The 17,997-nt window shown below is 33.2% G+C and overlaps 1 protein-coding gene across 3 annotated transcripts in view; it reads right to left on the bottom strand.

The window, feature by feature from the left end:
* TDRD3 (tudor domain containing 3) overlaps positions 1–17,997 on the bottom strand; it is a 196,667-nt gene that overhangs the window by 98,570 nt on the left and 80,100 nt on the right. For all 3 annotated transcript variants that reach the window (XM_078147647.1, XM_021006397.2, XM_078147646.1), the window contains exons 6-8: positions 10,283–10,354; positions 6,650–6,799; positions 2,917–3,057 (exon numbers count right to left, since the gene is read on the bottom strand). In XM_078147647.1, coding sequence (XP_078003773.1) covers positions 2,917–3,057; positions 6,650–6,799; positions 10,283–10,354 — 363 coding nt within the window. The remainder of the gene's footprint in view (positions 1–2,916; positions 3,058–6,649; positions 6,800–10,282; positions 10,355–17,997) is intronic.

Raw genomic sequence — 17,997 nt, 5'->3', positions numbered from 1 at the left:
TCTTCATCCCCAGCCAAAAGAGGAGTTCCACCACTAGAGATACCACATCCCTAACTTACCTTCCTATACTGGAGATCCCATACCCCATTCACATCTTTGCCCTAAAGTACCTTGATAGTAGAAGGGAGGCATAGAGTCCTCAATTGTGTGCCATCAATAAAGTCACCATACTCAGTGCAAAACAAAAACAAAAATTGCTGGGAAAACTGGAAAGCAATTTGGCAGAAATTAAGTATAGACCTAACTGCTCACATCATATACTGAGGTAAGGTCAAAATGGATGACTTAGACATGGAAGGTGGTATCATAAACAAATTGAGGAAGCACGGAATATTTCTCTTATCAGATTTATGGATAAGGAAAACTTTATGACCAAACAAGAGGTAGAGAGCATTACAGGAAATAAAATGGAGTATTCTGATTACATCAAATTAAAAAGGTTTTGCAAAAACAAAACCAATGTAGCCAAGATAAGGAAAGATGCAAACAGGGAAAAAAAATTCACAACAAGTTTCTCTAATAAACGCCTCATTTCTCAAATATATAGACAACTGAGTTAAATTTATAAGAATACAAGTAATTTTCCAACTGATAAATAGTCAAAAGATATGAACAGACAGCTTTTAGAAGAAGAAATCAAAACTATATATAGTTATATGAAAAAAAAGCTCTAAATCATTCTTTGTCAGAGTAATACAAATTAAAACAACTCTAAGGTACCTCCTCATATGTATCAGATTGGATAATATGACAGAAAAGGAAAATGACAAATGTTGGAGAGGATGTAGAAAAACAGGGACATTAACGAACTGTTGGTGGAGATATGAACTGATCTAAGCATTCTGGAAAGCGATTTGGAACTCCAAGTTAGGGTATATGATTGCGATGGAATACTATTGTGCTATGAGAAATGATGAACAACATGCTTTCAGAAAAACTTACAAAGACTGACAAGAACTAATATAAAGTGAAACAAGCAGAAACAGGAGAACATTGTACACAGTAACAATACTATACAATAATCAACTGTGAACAACTTAGCTATTCTCAGCAATACAATGGTCCAAAACAATTCTAAAGGACTTATGATGAAAAATGTTATCCAACTCCAGAGAAAGAACTGATTGATGGTATCTAAATACAGATTGAAACATACTTATTTTACTTTCATTCTAATTCTCATTTTTTCACTCTGTGTTTTCTTTTGCAACATGGCCAGTATGAAAATGTTTTGTATGACTGCAGATGTATAATCTATCTCAAAATGCTTGCCTTGTCAAGGGTGAGAAGGGGATGGAAAGAATTTGGAACTCAAAATTTTGAAAAAACAAATGTTACATTTCTTGTTTACTTGTAATTGAGAAAAAATAAAAATTAAATGCTTAAGAAAAAAGAACATCTTTAAGAATAGCTATAGACTCTTTTCTTTCTTGACCTCTCTGTAGTCTCTGACACTGTCAATCACTGTCTTCTTGTGACCTTCTTCTTTCTAGATTTTCATGACACTACTCTCTCCTGAGTCTTCTCACACCAGTCTGACCATTCTTGCTCAGACTCCTTTCCTGGATCTTCCTAGATCCAGATTATACCCACTAAACATGAGTGTTCCCTAAAGCTCTGTCTTGGGGGTCAGTCTCTTTTCTCATACTATTTTTCTTGGCAGTCATGGTAGCTATATGAATCCAAATCTCACATCTCCTTATCCAGTCCTAACCTCTCTCCTGACCTCTAGTATCCCATTTCCAAATGCCTTATGGGACATACTGAGCTGGTTGCCTGGTGGATATTTTAAACTGTTCAACACTGAACGCATTAACTTTCCCCTAAAACTCTCTCCTCTTCCTAACTCTTCTATTACTGTTAAGGGCACCACTGCCTTCCCAATAACCCTGGCTTGCAGTCTAGGTGGCATCTTCAACTTCCCTCTTTAGCACCCCACATCCCACATTCCATTGCCTGTCCATTTTATCTTCATAACATCTCCCATACATATCCCATTCTCTACTCTGACACTGCCACCACCCTCATGCAGGCGCAATTACTTCACAGCTAGACAACTGCAATTGCCTTCTGGTTGGTCTCCCTGTCTCAAGTCTCTTCCCTATTCCAGTCCATCGTCTACTGAGCTGTCAGAGTGATCTGCCTAAAGTTCAGATCTGACCATTTCATTCTCTCCCTCCCCCCAAACCTCCATTCAATAAACTCAAGTGGCTCCCTATTGCCTCCAGTATCAAATATATAAAATCCTGTTTGGCTTTCAAAGCCTTTCATAACCTGATCCCTTCCTACCTTACCCTCCTCCACATATTCTGTGATCCAGGGACAGTGGACTCTCTGTTGTTCCTCAACAAGATATTTTCATTTGCTGTCCCTTATGTCTGGAATTGTCCCTCACCTCATCTCTACCTCTTGCTTCCCTGACTTTTTTTCAACATCAACTAAAGTCTCACATTCTACAAGAATCGTTTTGCAGTTCTACTCATGGTACCAACCTACATTAGTAGAGGGGATTTTCTTACTTAGGTGTTTCCTATAACAATAAAATTACTGGTACAGTTCCTATCCTGTTGTACTTAGAAGTACAAGAACTTGAAAAATACTTTATCAATTAGTTTCACAATTATATTACTGAGACAAAAAAAAATGCTACTTAAAAAAAGACAGCCAATAAATTATTTTTCAAAGAAATTGATTAACTTGTATTTGTTAAATTTTTAGTAATCTTTTAATAAAATTTTTTGGAGTTATAGCAGCATATGACCATTATGTTCTGAATACTGCCATTAATAAAGTAATTACAGGTGTGCATAAACAGAAAAAAATCATTTAGAAAATTACATGAAATTTATTTTTTAATGCTCTTATCTACCTGTAAAGCAAAAGACATTGAAGTTTTTTGTATTTCTTCTGCCTTACCAGCTCTCGATAGACACCTTCATATTTTCCTTCAGGTTTTGTTATCTTTTCTTTCTGGAAAACTTCCCTGTTTCGACTCCCTCCCGTACTCATGTTGAGATTACTTCTAGCATTACCACCACCTCCTCCAAATGTCTTGGTCTTTAGATAAGGGGGGGAAAAGGAAACAAGTGAGATATAAGTGAACATTTTATGAAAACAGCTCTCAAGACTAAGTAATTAAGTTGTATAGAATTTAATAAATCTGGAGTAGGTAAATTTCTATGGTTATATTTTACACAGAAGTAAAATGTTAATGTCTATTTTTAAAAAGTTATTAACTAGACAAAAGTCTTTCTCTTCTGAAGTCCACATTAGAGTTATTTTTTTAAATGTTACATAATTTTAATTTTTATGTGCTATTCTCAGGCAAATCACTAAAAGAAATGTAATGCAGAACAATAAAGAAGAAAAAATAAAATAGCCCATAAATGATGCAGATTAGGTGCTTTAAGAAAAAATTTCTTAAACATTTTAACATTTACAAATAATGCCAAGTTTTAAATTTTATGGTGTATATAAACTGAATTTCAATAGCTGAATAAATTCATATAGGCAGTACACAAAAGATTTCTAATTTTATTGGTTTTACTCAAGAAATATGATCTTATTTAACCTTGTATATCTTATTTCATTGTTTATGTAATCAAAAACATTGAGATATTATGGAATATAAAAAGCATTAGTTAAAAAATGAATGATACATACCCAAGAATAGTATACACACCTACCATATGTATAATATTTTATACTGTCTATATACTGTAATCAGTTTATAGTTCCAAGTAGATAATTTATATACATTTTTAAAATTACTCTATAATTTTAAATTCCCTTTTGTCCCCCAATAAGAAAATATCCAACAGATCTGGGAGCCGAAAACAATAGAAATAATTTTTAATCAGATGGAACAAAGAAAGAAGAAAATTTAAAGATAATGCTAAGGCACAGATAATGGTCATAAAAAAGGCATGAGCAGATGATGTAGAAATAGGTGGATAATGTTCTACGTAATTTTTAACAATCTACAACTTAAAATTTTATTCCAGATCAGAATAAACTTTTAACTGCTAAAATCAAAAGCCCACAATTTTTTTTAACAGAATTGCTAGCTCACAAATTTAAGTAAAAATATTAAATCCTCAAAGAAAGTTCTCTAATTAAAACCTATGTGACAGTAAATTAAATGCATTAAAACTAATAATCAAGGCCAATTAACTTAGGAAAAATAATATGATTATTCATGACAGAAGAAACCCAATATAATATTTTTTGTAGATTAACCATATGCTTGAATAGGGTTACTTAAGAGGAAGCAAGGTCCATGGGAATAAACTTTTTAGAAGGAAGAGAAGAATAAAGAACAGTTTTCTGATCACTGAGATACTACAATGTATATATTTTCATAGCTAAAGACAGAAAGCCAAGAAATTGTGAAGAAATAAATTCAAGAATTATCCTCTGTTTACAATTCAATTTCAAAAGGAAAGTTAACTGTTAATTAAGCCAGACGCATAAGTTTCATTACAGGTAATTAGCACTTATTAAAAAATGAAACCTTGAATTTTACAAGTTAAAATCAAGATTAACCAATAGTATGACATTCTTCTGATCAAGACGTAAAAAATCAATTATAAGTTACAGGAATTTCTATTCTTAGTGAGCTAACACTAGGAAATAATTTCTTCTTCATATTAAATACAACAATATTTATGAAATATCTCATTTTAAACATAAATCATTTTAATTTCATGGATTTCAAAATCAAATAGTTTCCAATACTATTCAATTTAGCAATGAAAAAAAATCAACTTAAATTTTAAGTCATGACCAATATTATGGTCTTCTCTTCATTCATTGCACACAATAAATGCTGAATAAATATTGCTAAATTAATTACTACAAAGCAAGACTGATAGAGAAAATTTCAATGAATAGTTGTTCCTCAACCTTTGTCAAGGGAAATGCCTTTCCACTGGGATGGATTTTGGAAGTTAAGGGCTTTAACAATAAAAGTTAACAATTGTTACTACTGAAAAGAGAGGTTTTCAGGTTGCCAGACCAAAATCCTATTACCAGAAGCCTTCTAGACCCATCTCTAAGAGACAAATCTGAGAGCAAGCATCCCAAGTGTTTAGAGGAGGAAGTTTACAGAATTTCCTGCCATACCTCAGAATGATTGCAGTGTCACTTAAATCCAAAACGAAAAAAAACTTGGGAAGAAACCGGCAAAGCTTCTACTACTCTAAATAGGCCTCCTTGCCTCTGCCTCTTAAAATCTCTAGTTTCTTTCAAAGATGAGCTCAAGTATTACATCCTAGAGGAAATTAATCCTTATCTCCCTCCCATCCCCCAGCTATTAGTGCCCTTACTCCAGAAATTACTTCGTCTGTTTTTTTGTTTACAGTTTTGCATGTGCACGTTGTTTCCCCAATAGAACGTCAGCTTCTAAGCCGCAGGAAGTATTTTGTTTTTGTCTTTGAATACCAAGTGCCTAACAGTGCCTGAAACAGAATATGTATTTAATAAATGTGTCTGTCAAAAGAATGAATATATGATTACCTGTTCCCGTCTCAGCAAGGCATGATCTTCAACATGGACAGAGTAAATCTCAGCCCCAGATCATAGCTACACTTCTGAATATCCATTACCACTTTCTGTCTACCTAACCATGTCCAAATCTCAGAATCTACCATAGTCAAACTGACCTATTTCAGGCAGATAGGATGCTCATACAATTAGCTTTTATTTTTACCACCAGTCTCGGTTAGTTTTTATGTGAAATAGGGATAACATGCTTCCTATCTAGCTCTCCTGGGGCTGTTGTCTTAGAGTGCTTGGTAAACCTTAGAACTACATACAATAAACAGAAATACTAAATAAATTGCACCTGTAGTTATTTTTACTAGAATGTTGAAGCTCAAAATGCAAAGGGCCAACTATGTGTGGTAGAAGAAGGGAAGCATAAATGCAAGAACCCATTTCCTTATATTCTCTTGTCTCTGATAGTACTATTTCTACTTTAAAGTTGTAAGGCATTGAGATAACCTCTTTTGCCAACAACATTTTTATTTCCTGCCTCAACATAACTCTGTTATCTGCTTGGAGTAAAAACTGTGACTAGTTCTGGTTATTTTTCAGTAGAGGTTAAGGTATTATAGTACCCTTACACAGCCATAGGCAACTAATATTATATTAATAATAATAGTTAGCATTTATATAGTGCTTTAAATTGGCAGATGGCTTTACATATGTTAACTCATTTGATCCTCACAACAATCCTGTGAGGGAGAATCTATTACTATCCCCATTTTACAGATGTTACCTACTTCTAATTTTCATTTCTTACCCCCTAGTTTCCTTAGTCTTTGAATCAAGCTGGTCATGAAGCAAAAGGGCATTTGTTGTATGTAAAGTATCTACTGGATAATGATTGACCTCTTTCCTCAATCACTATATTTTAACTTTATGGGATGAGAATTAGACTATACAAGTAAAACAAAATATAATTAAGAGAATGTATATGAATATGTGTGTATATACATTACGCACATCGTGTATGTTTAATATGTAAATGTGATACACACATTATACATATATAATGTTTATACATATTGTGAACACATATACATGTACACAAATGTTCACATGTATATGTAATATATACACAAATATTTAAATTACTGTTTCCTACCTCTTTGCTCTTTGAAACTTCTGCAATGGCAGCTGTTCGCTGCTTTTCAAATTCATCATTATCACCTGGAGGTTTGGCAGGAGCTGTCACTTGCAATGTTTTTCTCCGATCAAGTTCTCTGCTATCCACTTGGACATGAGACACACACTTCTAATGATATGAAACACATATAAAACCAAATTACTATCTAACACCACATGTCCAATTTATATTACAGTTTCTTACATATTTTCTTTCTTAAAGAAATATCAGCTTAACTTCTAATAACAGAACCCACAAAATGGCAGCTCTACCTCATGAACTTAAAATCTGACAACTTTTTAAAAAAAGAGATTAAATTGATAATAAGATGAAATAGTATTATTAGCTGTGTAACTGGGCAAGTCATAACTTCTCCTGGCTTTAGTTTCCTTACATATAAAATGAGAAAGTTGAACTTGATAACTTCTAAGGTCCCTTTTAGCTCTAAATCAATGTTCCTATGATCCTATTATTAAGTCAAAATACACTTGATGAATCACGTCACTGAAGAGCAAAATCACTTTCAGTTAATAATGGAAATATTTATAAAGTCACTCTGCTAAGGTGCCTAATTTTATTTAGGGTAACTATCTGAAAAGGTTTTAGATTTTAAAGAAATTATTATTCAAAAATAATTAGTGAATGCATTGTACAACTAGGAGAAAAAGATTTGCAAAAAGTTTCACTGCAACATTACACTGACAGTTATTTTCAATCCTTTGATGGATCTGTTATCTTCTTAGTGCGGATATTTCCTTCCACCAACAGGAGGAGATCAAAATTCATTCATGTCTTGTCTTCCTGTGTAATGTTTGTCTATCTGTCTTTCAACACACAGCTGTAAAGCACCATTTTTGGCTTGAAGCTTTCCTGATATGCTCAACTGTTAGTGTCCTTTCTCTCAAACTATCTAGCACTTAATTAATTTATATATGTTTGTATATATTCACTTTATATTTATGCTCTGTGTGTGTGTGTGTGTGCACATGTGTGTATTCACACACGTACTTGTTATCTCCCACATTACAATGCAAACTCCTTCCAAGTACGGATTTCTTTATTCTTTATACTTGCATCCTTAGCACCTGGCACATAGCAGGAACTTAATAAATACTTGCTGATGAACTGACTGACATATTCTTCCATAACTCCTCTGTAAACAATACCCAGTATAAAAAAAGAATTGTAAGTTAAAATGTTAAATTCCACCCCAACTAGTAAGCTTCTGTTAAACAGTTCCATACAACAAAGACAAGCACTCCTAAAGGAAATAAAAATTTCACAATATTTTGTAGTACATCAACTATAAATTACCTGCAAAATAGGAATAATAAAATCTGTTGCCCTAAATAAAAAGTTTAAAGTCTCTCAAAGACAAATGCCACAAAATATAGCATATTTCTAATGAAGTACACATATTCCAGTTACACAAGCACCAAACATGAATATCTTTCTTCAAATTATTTAAGCAAAGCTTATTAAGCTGAAATAAAACAATATGAATGTGCTTTCAATATTATTATTTCATTTTTATTTAGGTTATTATTTTATTATACTTCTTAATCCAAAAAAAGTCAAACACAAATGTCAGAATTTTTAAAATTTGAATAAAGATAAGTGTTGATTATAAATAAAAAGTAATTTACATGAGGACTCGTGATAATATTGGGGAGGAGGATTTTCAAACAGATTACAGTCATTTTAAAATATGCATTATTACATTTGTTCACACTGTTTTAATCATTAAAAAAAAAAAGAAAAAATCCTTTTCCTAATTTGAAGTGATTACAAAAGTAGTAATGCACACTTGGAATAGTTGTTTAGGTTTTGCACAACAGCAACTGCCTTCCCATTTGGCCAATCTTTTTGCTTTCCTATAACTGACAAAAAGTCAGAATTTCCGAATATGGATTACATTAATAAAACTCCACTATATCCCTTTCATTTTATTAGTGTTTATCACTGTTGAAAATAAATTTAACAATAATTATAGTTCTTAACTCTATCCAAATAGTAATGCTTAAAGAATAGCTTTAATTCCAAGGTAAGAAACATTTGGTCTTAATTTAATTTCCTCCCATGCTAGTCTAAGTTTTGTATAATTGGGTGCCTATCCGACTTCACAAAAGTTAAGAGCCATATATATATATATATATCTGAAAGAGACTTCTGATAGCAAAATAAAGATACTCATAACCTTGTCTTGACTTCCTTTAGAGAACGAAGATCAGATGCTGGACAGATTTCCCAGAATTAAATTGAGGGAGAGGCAGAAGGAGAATGACAGTAGAGATGACACGTAGGGTACCAGAGGTCAGGGGAAAGTGGGTGAACCTGTGAGGCTTGTTCAGTGCTAAGTCTGTCCAATGCTGTTAGAGTTAGTTGTGATGAGACTTAATTTATGGTAAATTATGATACTATACATGGGACAGTAAAGCAGCAGTTTCAGTCAATTAGGAAATTAGAGGAAAGATGGGACTTCAAATTTCACATCAAATGTACAAGGGGGTTAGGATGAAAAGATATGGAAAGTGTGAAAACATGGATTGATGGGTATACCTGGAAGGGTATTCTTCTTTACAAGTTTCCTTTTCTAAAAAATGGTTTTTATTATAAATGATAATAATTTAGATGACATATTTTTAAAATAAGTTTTAAATTTTAAAATTACAGAAAACCCTAAACAAACCTTTAAAAAGCATTTTCATTAACATGCATAAACTTTTAAAAAATATAACAATCTTTTTGGTGCTCTCATCTTTAAATACCTTTTCCATCAAGGTACTTATAAAGTAGGGCAGTTAGGTGGCACAGTGGATTGAGCACTGGGCTTGGAATCAGGAAAACTCATCTTCTCAAGTTCAAATCTGGCCTCAGACATTTACTAGCTGTATGATCCTGGGTAAGTCACTTAACTTTGTTCGCTTTAGTTTACTCATCTGTAAAATGAGCTGGGGAAGGAAATGGCACACCACTCTAGTATCTTTGCCAAGAAAAATCTAAATGGAGTCACAGAGTTGGACACAACTGAAACAACTGAATAACAACTTATAAAGTGGGTTATTTGTTTGTTTGTTTTTTGGGGGGAGGAATGAGGGAAGTATTTGTTCGTTTTTTTAATATAGCCATAACCAATGAATATACTGTCCTAAATTCTGCTTTCTTCAGACTACGTCATTCTGTCTTTCCATATTTCCTTGTATTCTTCATGTTTCATTTTTAAGGAATAACATACTATTACACCAATGTCACAATTTATTCAATTATATTGAATTTTGGGGGGTCATTTATTATGAAATTTGCTTTCTACTCTTAGTCTTTAAAGTGTCGCTTCTCTGAAAATTAACTAAAATGAACTACAAGTTGATTTTTATTTGTGGGCCTTTACCAAGACAATTTATTGGTATGTCAGTGCAATACAATAACACAAACAGCTTCCTCATCCATGATTCTATTTTTGCAAAGAAATAAGGAACAATTATTAAATTCTTTTGCCTGCTTAATAATTTCATTGATAAACAGTTTCTGTGACATTTCATGAATATACAGTTTGAACAACAAAAATAATTTTCCCAGATTAAAGTTCATCTTTTAAGGTAAAAGTTTAATTACCTGTCCAAAAGGTACAAAAGGAGGTGGTCCACCTTCCGTTCCAATGTTGCTTCTATTGTGTTTTGACAAGCTCTAGGGAGAAAAAAATGAGTTTTTTCATGAAAGTGAAACAACTAAGCAATATATTTTTTCAAATTTGCAAAAATGTGCTTATGGGTTTTTTTAACCAAAAAAAAATTTTCTTCTTAAATTCCTGAAACACATATCCTAATTTCATTAGTTAGCTTATATGGATGGTTCACCAGATAATTACAATATTTCATTGTCACCAACAATTAAATATTTACTAAAATGAAGAAAATAAACATTTTTTCAAACAAGATTTTAATAAATATTTATTGCTGATTTTCTCACCATCATAGCATCTCAAAGCTGAAAGGTACCTCAGAGTCTAACCTGTTCCTTAACAGGTATATCCTTTACTATTTCTTCAACAGAAGGATATCCAGCTCTTTTTAAAAACCTCCAGTGAACGAAAGCTCATTACTTCCTAAAACAGCTTAATCCAGTGTGAGACAGGTTCAATTCTTAGAAAGTTTTTTCTCACATTATACTGAAATCCGCCTCTCTACAACTTTCATCCATTACCTGACAAAGAGAAAAATTTTAAAGGGGGTCCGACAATAGTCTTCAAGTATTTGAAAGGCTATTCTGCAGAAGAGAAATTAGATTTATTTTGCTTGGTTCCAGATCACAGGAATAGGTCAGTTACAGGGGCGTATCTAGGCTTTATGCGAGGAGAGTCTTCTAACAAATTGGAGCTAACTATATGCATAATGCATCAACTTGAGGTTATTATATATCTTCAAGTGAAGGCTGGATAAGCACTTGCTAGGGATGTTGTAGAGGGAATTCTTATATGTGTTAGACTAGGTCAAGGTATTTTGTATTATGGACTCCCTTTGGCAGTCTGGTAAAGATTATGGACCTTTTCTCAAAATAATATTTTTAAGTACATAAAAAAGAATATATAAGACTAAAATCCTAAGAGAACCATCTGCATTGAAATATAGTTATCAAAATATTTTTTAAAACAAGTTAATGGACCCTAGGTTAAGAACTCTTAGACTATATGGTCTCTAGTGTTCCTCCCAACTTTGATATTCTGTGATTTCTGTGAAACTTTAACAGAAGCAATATTTTTTTCCAAATTTTCTCTTGCTGTCAAGTTGATAAAAATCAACACACATGCTTATCTCCTTATACAAAGAACCAGAAAAAAAGGAATTTATATGAAACTGGGAATTACTATTAAACATAGCTTGCTTCTTTTTAAAGTATATGTTAAATTTAACACATTTAAAACAACACTATCCTGCTTGTCTGTGTCCTCTTGAACTTACTTCTGTTTTCTATTTTTAAAATGTCTCTACAACAATTTTTATCTCTATCAGGAGTATTATTAATTGATAGAGCAGACTAGACATGTTCTGACCCATTTTCTACACTCAACCTTTGAAACTGTCAACTCAATCTCTCTCCACTCCATATCTAGACCACTACATATTCCTTCCAACATCCAATTTTTTTCTACTAGATTCACTACTACCAGTTCCAAACCATTCCTAAGGTTTCCTACTGTTGAATTATAAAGATAATTCTTAAGGGATAGATAAATTATCAGAACAATAAAAAAAACTTAACCACCATTTGTGACTGAATGAACAGAACTAAAGAGTAGTGATCAATGAATGGCTGTTATCCTCGAGTGAAGACTCTTGTACATTGATCCTGTTATCTATCCTTATTAGTCTCTGCATCTTTCAAGTGATTACACAGATCACACTCAAAAAAATTTTAAGAACCAAAAAAACAGACAGTCATCAATAGTTATTGATGTCCTGTTGGTTACCATTAGTTAATTAAAAAATGAGTTAGTGAGACATGGGAGAGTACAAAAAAGAAAAAGAGTATCCATATTTTTTAAAGAAAAAAAAATCAGAGAGACACAAACAAGACCATTCTCTTATTACATTGTTAAATTTAATATTCACTTTAAAAATGTTAAGATAAATTTATAGTTTTACAATCTTATTTCATATACTATATACTTGTTTGATGAGGATTGAGTTCATAATAAAAAGAAAATGTAATTTAAGTACAAAAAAATTCATTTGCTACAGAAATGTTGATCTTTTACAGTTTTCCAGGTTGGTGTCTACCCTCTCGTTTAATTTTTAAGTATTCTCAGAACAATCAAGCTTATTTGTGTCTCACATAATGATTTCTCTAAACATTTTCTCTTTTTTTTTTTATAAAGGAATTCTTATCATTATCTTCTGCCATCTGACAAAATAAGTCTAGAGTCTATATTTTAAACCAGAGTAACCCTGGTCTATCATGTTCTAAATCTTGGCAATGAAATCAAGTATCTGATGGGTGAGCCAATTCTAAGCTCCCCTGTTGCAGCAACTACTTTATATCACTCAAATTTCTATAGGAAATGGTGTTATTCCATATTAACAACTGTTCCTTTATTCATTCCCCATTTTCTAAAAATGACTGTTCAAATAGGTCAGGTCATTGCTAACAGTTATATGCCATATACTCTCATCTTTATTATTTTTAATGGCTCTGACTTTTGTCTTTGCTCCAACAAGCTGATAATTCAGCAAATTTTGAAATATTAATTCTATTTTATCCTCCACTGTAGCTACTTTTACTGTATAATTAATAGTTATGAATGTCTGACTAATGTTATTTTCTACACACACCGACTCAAGTAGCTGATGAGAGGAATCCTATCTTAAGAATCTTGGTATCTCAACAATGCCTCTATATTACTTTGCACTTACTGACATTTAAATAAATAGCTGCTGAATCAATAATTATTTAAAAAGAAGCACAAAAAAGAGAAATCTTTCCAACAGAAATGTGTTTTGTCTGTAAACTATTCAGAAATAAAAGCTGTACTACAGTAGCATATCTTGTACAGATAATAATCTAGTACCCATATTTCCTTATCTGTTAGCAAGGGTAAAAGATCCTTTCAGTTAACATGTGGTAAAATTAAATTAATCATTTTTCCTCTTTTACAGGTTTAAGTATAGAAGTAGACTTATATTCTATATCCCCTGACCAAATTAATTATTAAATAACAAAAAGATTTTAGAATTGTAAGGGACCTCAGAGGCTACCTTCTCCAAATCATATATGACCAAAAAATTCCCTCTACAACACTACCAAAGACTGGACATCCAACTTCTGTATCAAGTGTTCTAGCAAAGCAGGCTGAAGACAGGTACAACTGTCCAAATGAACTAGTTTTACTCTATGATGATGAAAATAGATTGCTATAGAAAAGGTGACAAAATTACATGCTATATTTTGTATCTATTTGCAGTATTCCTAACAGTTTAATCTATATAAATACTTCTGAGATGATCTTGGTTCTTTCTCACACCATTTTCTACAGAGTTATTTTTCACCTCCATTACTTCTTACTGTTTTATGAGGCAATGTTACTCATAATCTCTATCATTCCTCTCCATGGTGGGAAGAGGTTAATACTTAACTTTCAAATACAGACAATTACTACAATATTTCTAGCACCTAAATGCATCCTCCATCAGTAAGAAACTCAATATATTGTTAATGAGCTTTGACCTTTGTACTAAAATATGGATAGTTTACTTGTTTGTTGTATCATTAACCTCTGTGTGTGTGTGTGTGTGTGTGTGTGCGCGCGCGCATGCAGGTAGGGGTGTGTGGGGGGTGTAGGTGTGTATGGAGAGAGAGGGGCGCAGGGGGAGGGAGTAACTTCTCTAGCACATTCTTCACAATATTTGCTATTGGTCATGCTCCTCAAGCAATTAGCACAGTGACCAGTATATAAGAGGTGCTTATAAATTCTTACTAATTGACAGAGAAGGCAACAACATAGAATCTAAGTGAAGAATGGAAGAGGACACAGATACAACAAAGAAGCTATGGGAAGAAGGAGAAAACAGAGATACAATTTAGAAAAAAGAAAAGGACTATAGTGCAACAGTGAGGACCCATTTGACATAAGATTAAATGAGTCTGTGGAAGATCCTGTAAGCATAATTGCATGACTTTCTCCAGCAGAGGAGGAATAGGTACAAAGGAAGTTAGTTTTAAGTACAATCCAGGGTTGAAGTTGGGCAACATAAAAAGAGCAATAGGGGAGAGATTCAAAGGCAATGGATAGTATATAGGTTAAACAGGTCAATTTAAAGACTAATACCGTCAAGAAAAGTGAGGTGAGAGCACTGCTGACCAAGTAGGAGAAGAAAGGTAGAGGGATAGGATGTTGTGAGGAGATATAATAGGTTTAGAAGAAGTAATGAGAGATGGAGCCAAGATGGTAGAAAAAAGTCAGGGACTTGCCTGAGCTCTCCCAAATTCCCCTCCAAATAACTCTAAATAACAACTCAAAACAAATTGTAGAGAAGCAAAATTCACAAAAGGAAGGGGTGAAACATTTTTCCAGCCCAAGACAATTTAGAAAGTCAGAAGGAAAGGTCTATCATACTGAGATGACAGTGAAGTAACTCTAGTGCAGGCTGCCCCAGCACAGGCCTCCCCCTTGCAAACCAGCAGCAGGCCTTGGGGGCAACTGAATCACTAGTGGTAGTGGCTGTTTCTGGAGCCCTCAGTCCACAGATAGTAAGGGCACCAGACAACTTGTCAGAAGGAGATTATGAGGATCCCTTTGCTGGCACTGGGTGCAGGAATCTGTTGCATTACCCATACTTGGATCCAGGTTGCAGTTCTAGTGCAAGGAGGAAAACTAGCACACCAGAGCTTGTGGCTATAGAGGAGTGTGGACCCTGGTCACAGTTCCAGGGCAAAAAAAAGAGTGCTTGTGGTCATCACCCACAGACCAAAGCACAGGCCAGGAGAATAGTAAATACACATCGCCTTAGATGATAACACCTTGAAAGAACTGAAAGCTTATATACCCCCAGAACTACCTCTGAAAACAACTGCAGAAAAAATCCTGAAGCTTGGGATAGTGCCACCTTCAAGCCAAGAAAAGCTTTAATATAAAGGTAAAAATTAAGAAATAGGCTAGAAAAATGAGCAAACAGCAAAAAAGATCTGGACCATATAAAATTCCTATGGTAACAGGGATAATCAAACACAAACTCAGAAGACAACAAAGTCAAAACTGTTACACCCAAAGCCTGAAAGATAAATGTGAATTGCAATCAGGTCCAAAAAAAGAATTCCCGGAAGAGCTCAAAAAGTGTTTTAAAAATCAGTGAGGCAGAGGAAAATTGGGAAAAGAAATGACAATGATAAAAGAAAACCATGAAAAGAGTCAATAGCTTGGCAAAGGAGGCACAACAAATACCAAAGAAAATAGCACTTTAAAAAAGAGAATAGGCCAAATAGTAAAAGAGGCATAAAAATCCACTAAAGAAAAGCAAGTCTTAAAAAGCAGAATTGACCAAATGTGAAAAAAAAAGGGGGGGAACAAAAATTCAACAAAGAGAAGAACTCAATAAAAAGCAGAATTGGTCAAAATGGAGGAAAAAAGTACAAAAAAATCACTGAAGAAAAGAATTCCTTAAAAAGTAGAGTTGGCCAAATGAAAAAGGGGTACAAATGCTCACTGAAGAAAATAATTACTTAAAAATTAGAAGCAAACAAGTGGAAGTTAATGACTCCATGGGACATCATGAAGAAATAAAACAAAAACAAAAGAATGGAAAATAGAAGAAAACCTGAAATATTTCACTGGAAAAACAACTGATAAAAAAACAGATCAAGGAGAGATCATTTAGAAATTACTGGGCTACCTGAAAGTCATGATCCCCCCGCCCAAAAAAGAGCCTAGACATGACATTTCAAAAAATTATCAAGGAAAACTGCCCTGATACTCTAGAACCAGGTGGTAATACAGAAACTGAAAAAAATCCACCAATCACCTCCTGAAAGAAAAGAAGTAGAGATGAGATGAAAGAGCATGAGTACAAGGAGTAAGGGAGTTTTTACCTCAAAAGAATTGAACTGAATCAAAGGGAGTTAAGGAGCTAAGAAGAGTTGAGGTTTTGCTAGCAAAATTTAATTAATTCAAATTCAAATCTTGTAGAAGAAAAAAACTGGCATTTCTGGCTGAAAGTAGACAACATAGTTTCTCAAAGATAAGGGACATTACAAAAGGTAACTGGAAGGCAGGGGGAGGAAAGATGATAAGGGATTCATAAATAGAATACAATTTAAACATTAAAAATCTGGAGGTTTCGATTCTGGCTTTAAAATCTTAGAAACGAAATTATCTAGTCCAATCCCTGTATTCTACAAAAGAAGAAAGTGAAGACCAAGAGAAGTGGTTTGCCCAAGGTCACACAACCAGTTACTAAAAGAAACTAAAGCACAGGTCTCCTAATTCACAGTACTGGATTTCTGTCTAGTAGGAACAAAAAGGGAGCTCTAAAAAAGCAAAGTCCGGTCAGGACCAAATTTTAAAGGACCTGATAGCTCTAATAAGGTGATAGTTGCATGTATACTTATATTGCATGTAAAGATTTATTCTACAATTTTTAAAATTTAATTTCAGTTACTGGAGGTAGAAACCTAAATCATTCTCAACAAGGAATTTCTTTTGCAAAAGAAGAGGGCATAAATATATTCATAAGCAGATTTTCAGTACTTTGAGCCCAGAGTAATCTGTTTGGCTCATTTTACTCTGAGTAATTAAAAGCCCCCAAAAAAGCAGAACTGGAAAATTTGTAAAAGTGCCAAAGGATGAGCTAAAAGTATTAGTAGGGGAATAAAATTTTAATAGTGGCATCACAGTCTGGTTACTATCAAGAGAATTCCATTGCCAATATATTGCCCTACAGGGAATACAAAAATATATTAATTATATGGGTACATGAAACGAGTAGAGGATCTAGAAGAGACTTAAGGAATCTGATTCCTTAAGAACATTCAGCCAATGAATTTTGACCAACAAAGATTTCTGTTACAACTCTGTGAAACATTTATCAAACGTCTACAAAATGGTTCTGGTTTTTGTTGTTGTTGTTGTTGTTTTTTGGGGGGTATTCCTACAATTTACATTAATTTCTTCCTTTATTTACAGTAACACTCAAATTGTACTTTTTAAAAAAATAGTAATTCCATCAAGTATAATTACTAGGTCATTTATGTCTTATCCACAGTCTAAACAATAACTCAATTATTTAATAAATACCAGTAACAGTCATTTATTACTGTCTCACAGCATCTAACATGACAGTCTCTGAAATTTCCATATATACTCATCATACATACTCACTCATTTCCATATTTATTCATCAAATAAAAAGATCTATGAGAAAAGGCTGACTATATTATATTCCAGATCCATTTGTTAGGAGCTATACAAACTGGGCAAGAACTCCTTCCCACACTTTTTAAAATTCATTTTAAACTTAAATACAAAACAAGAAAAGAAAAAGAATATCGGTACATACACAGCAGAACATAAGAGAGGATTCAACATAAAAAACAAATTTTCATTTCAAGAAAACCTATATAATAAATACTACTCATTGTTTCAAAGCTACCCACCTTCTCTTTGCTTCCTTTTTGTTTTTTCTCTGATAGACTCTTTACTTTTTTTCCCTTCCCCCCACACCCTAAAGGAGGTGCCAATTAAACTTGGATATATGTATATATCTATATACACATATATATCTATATACACATATATAAACATATACATTCATATATAGATACATAATACCATACTATGTGTA

This window comes from Phascolarctos cinereus, unplaced genomic scaffold (genome assembly GCF_003287225.1).
Source record: "Phascolarctos cinereus isolate Bilbo 61053 unplaced genomic scaffold, phaCin_HiC Scaffold_7;HRSCAF=346, whole genome shotgun sequence".
Lineage (NCBI taxonomy): Eukaryota > Metazoa > Chordata > Mammalia > Diprotodontia > Phascolarctidae > Phascolarctos > Phascolarctos cinereus.
Note: the sequence above shows the minus strand (reverse complement) of the source record. Positions and strands in the feature narration are given on the sequence as shown.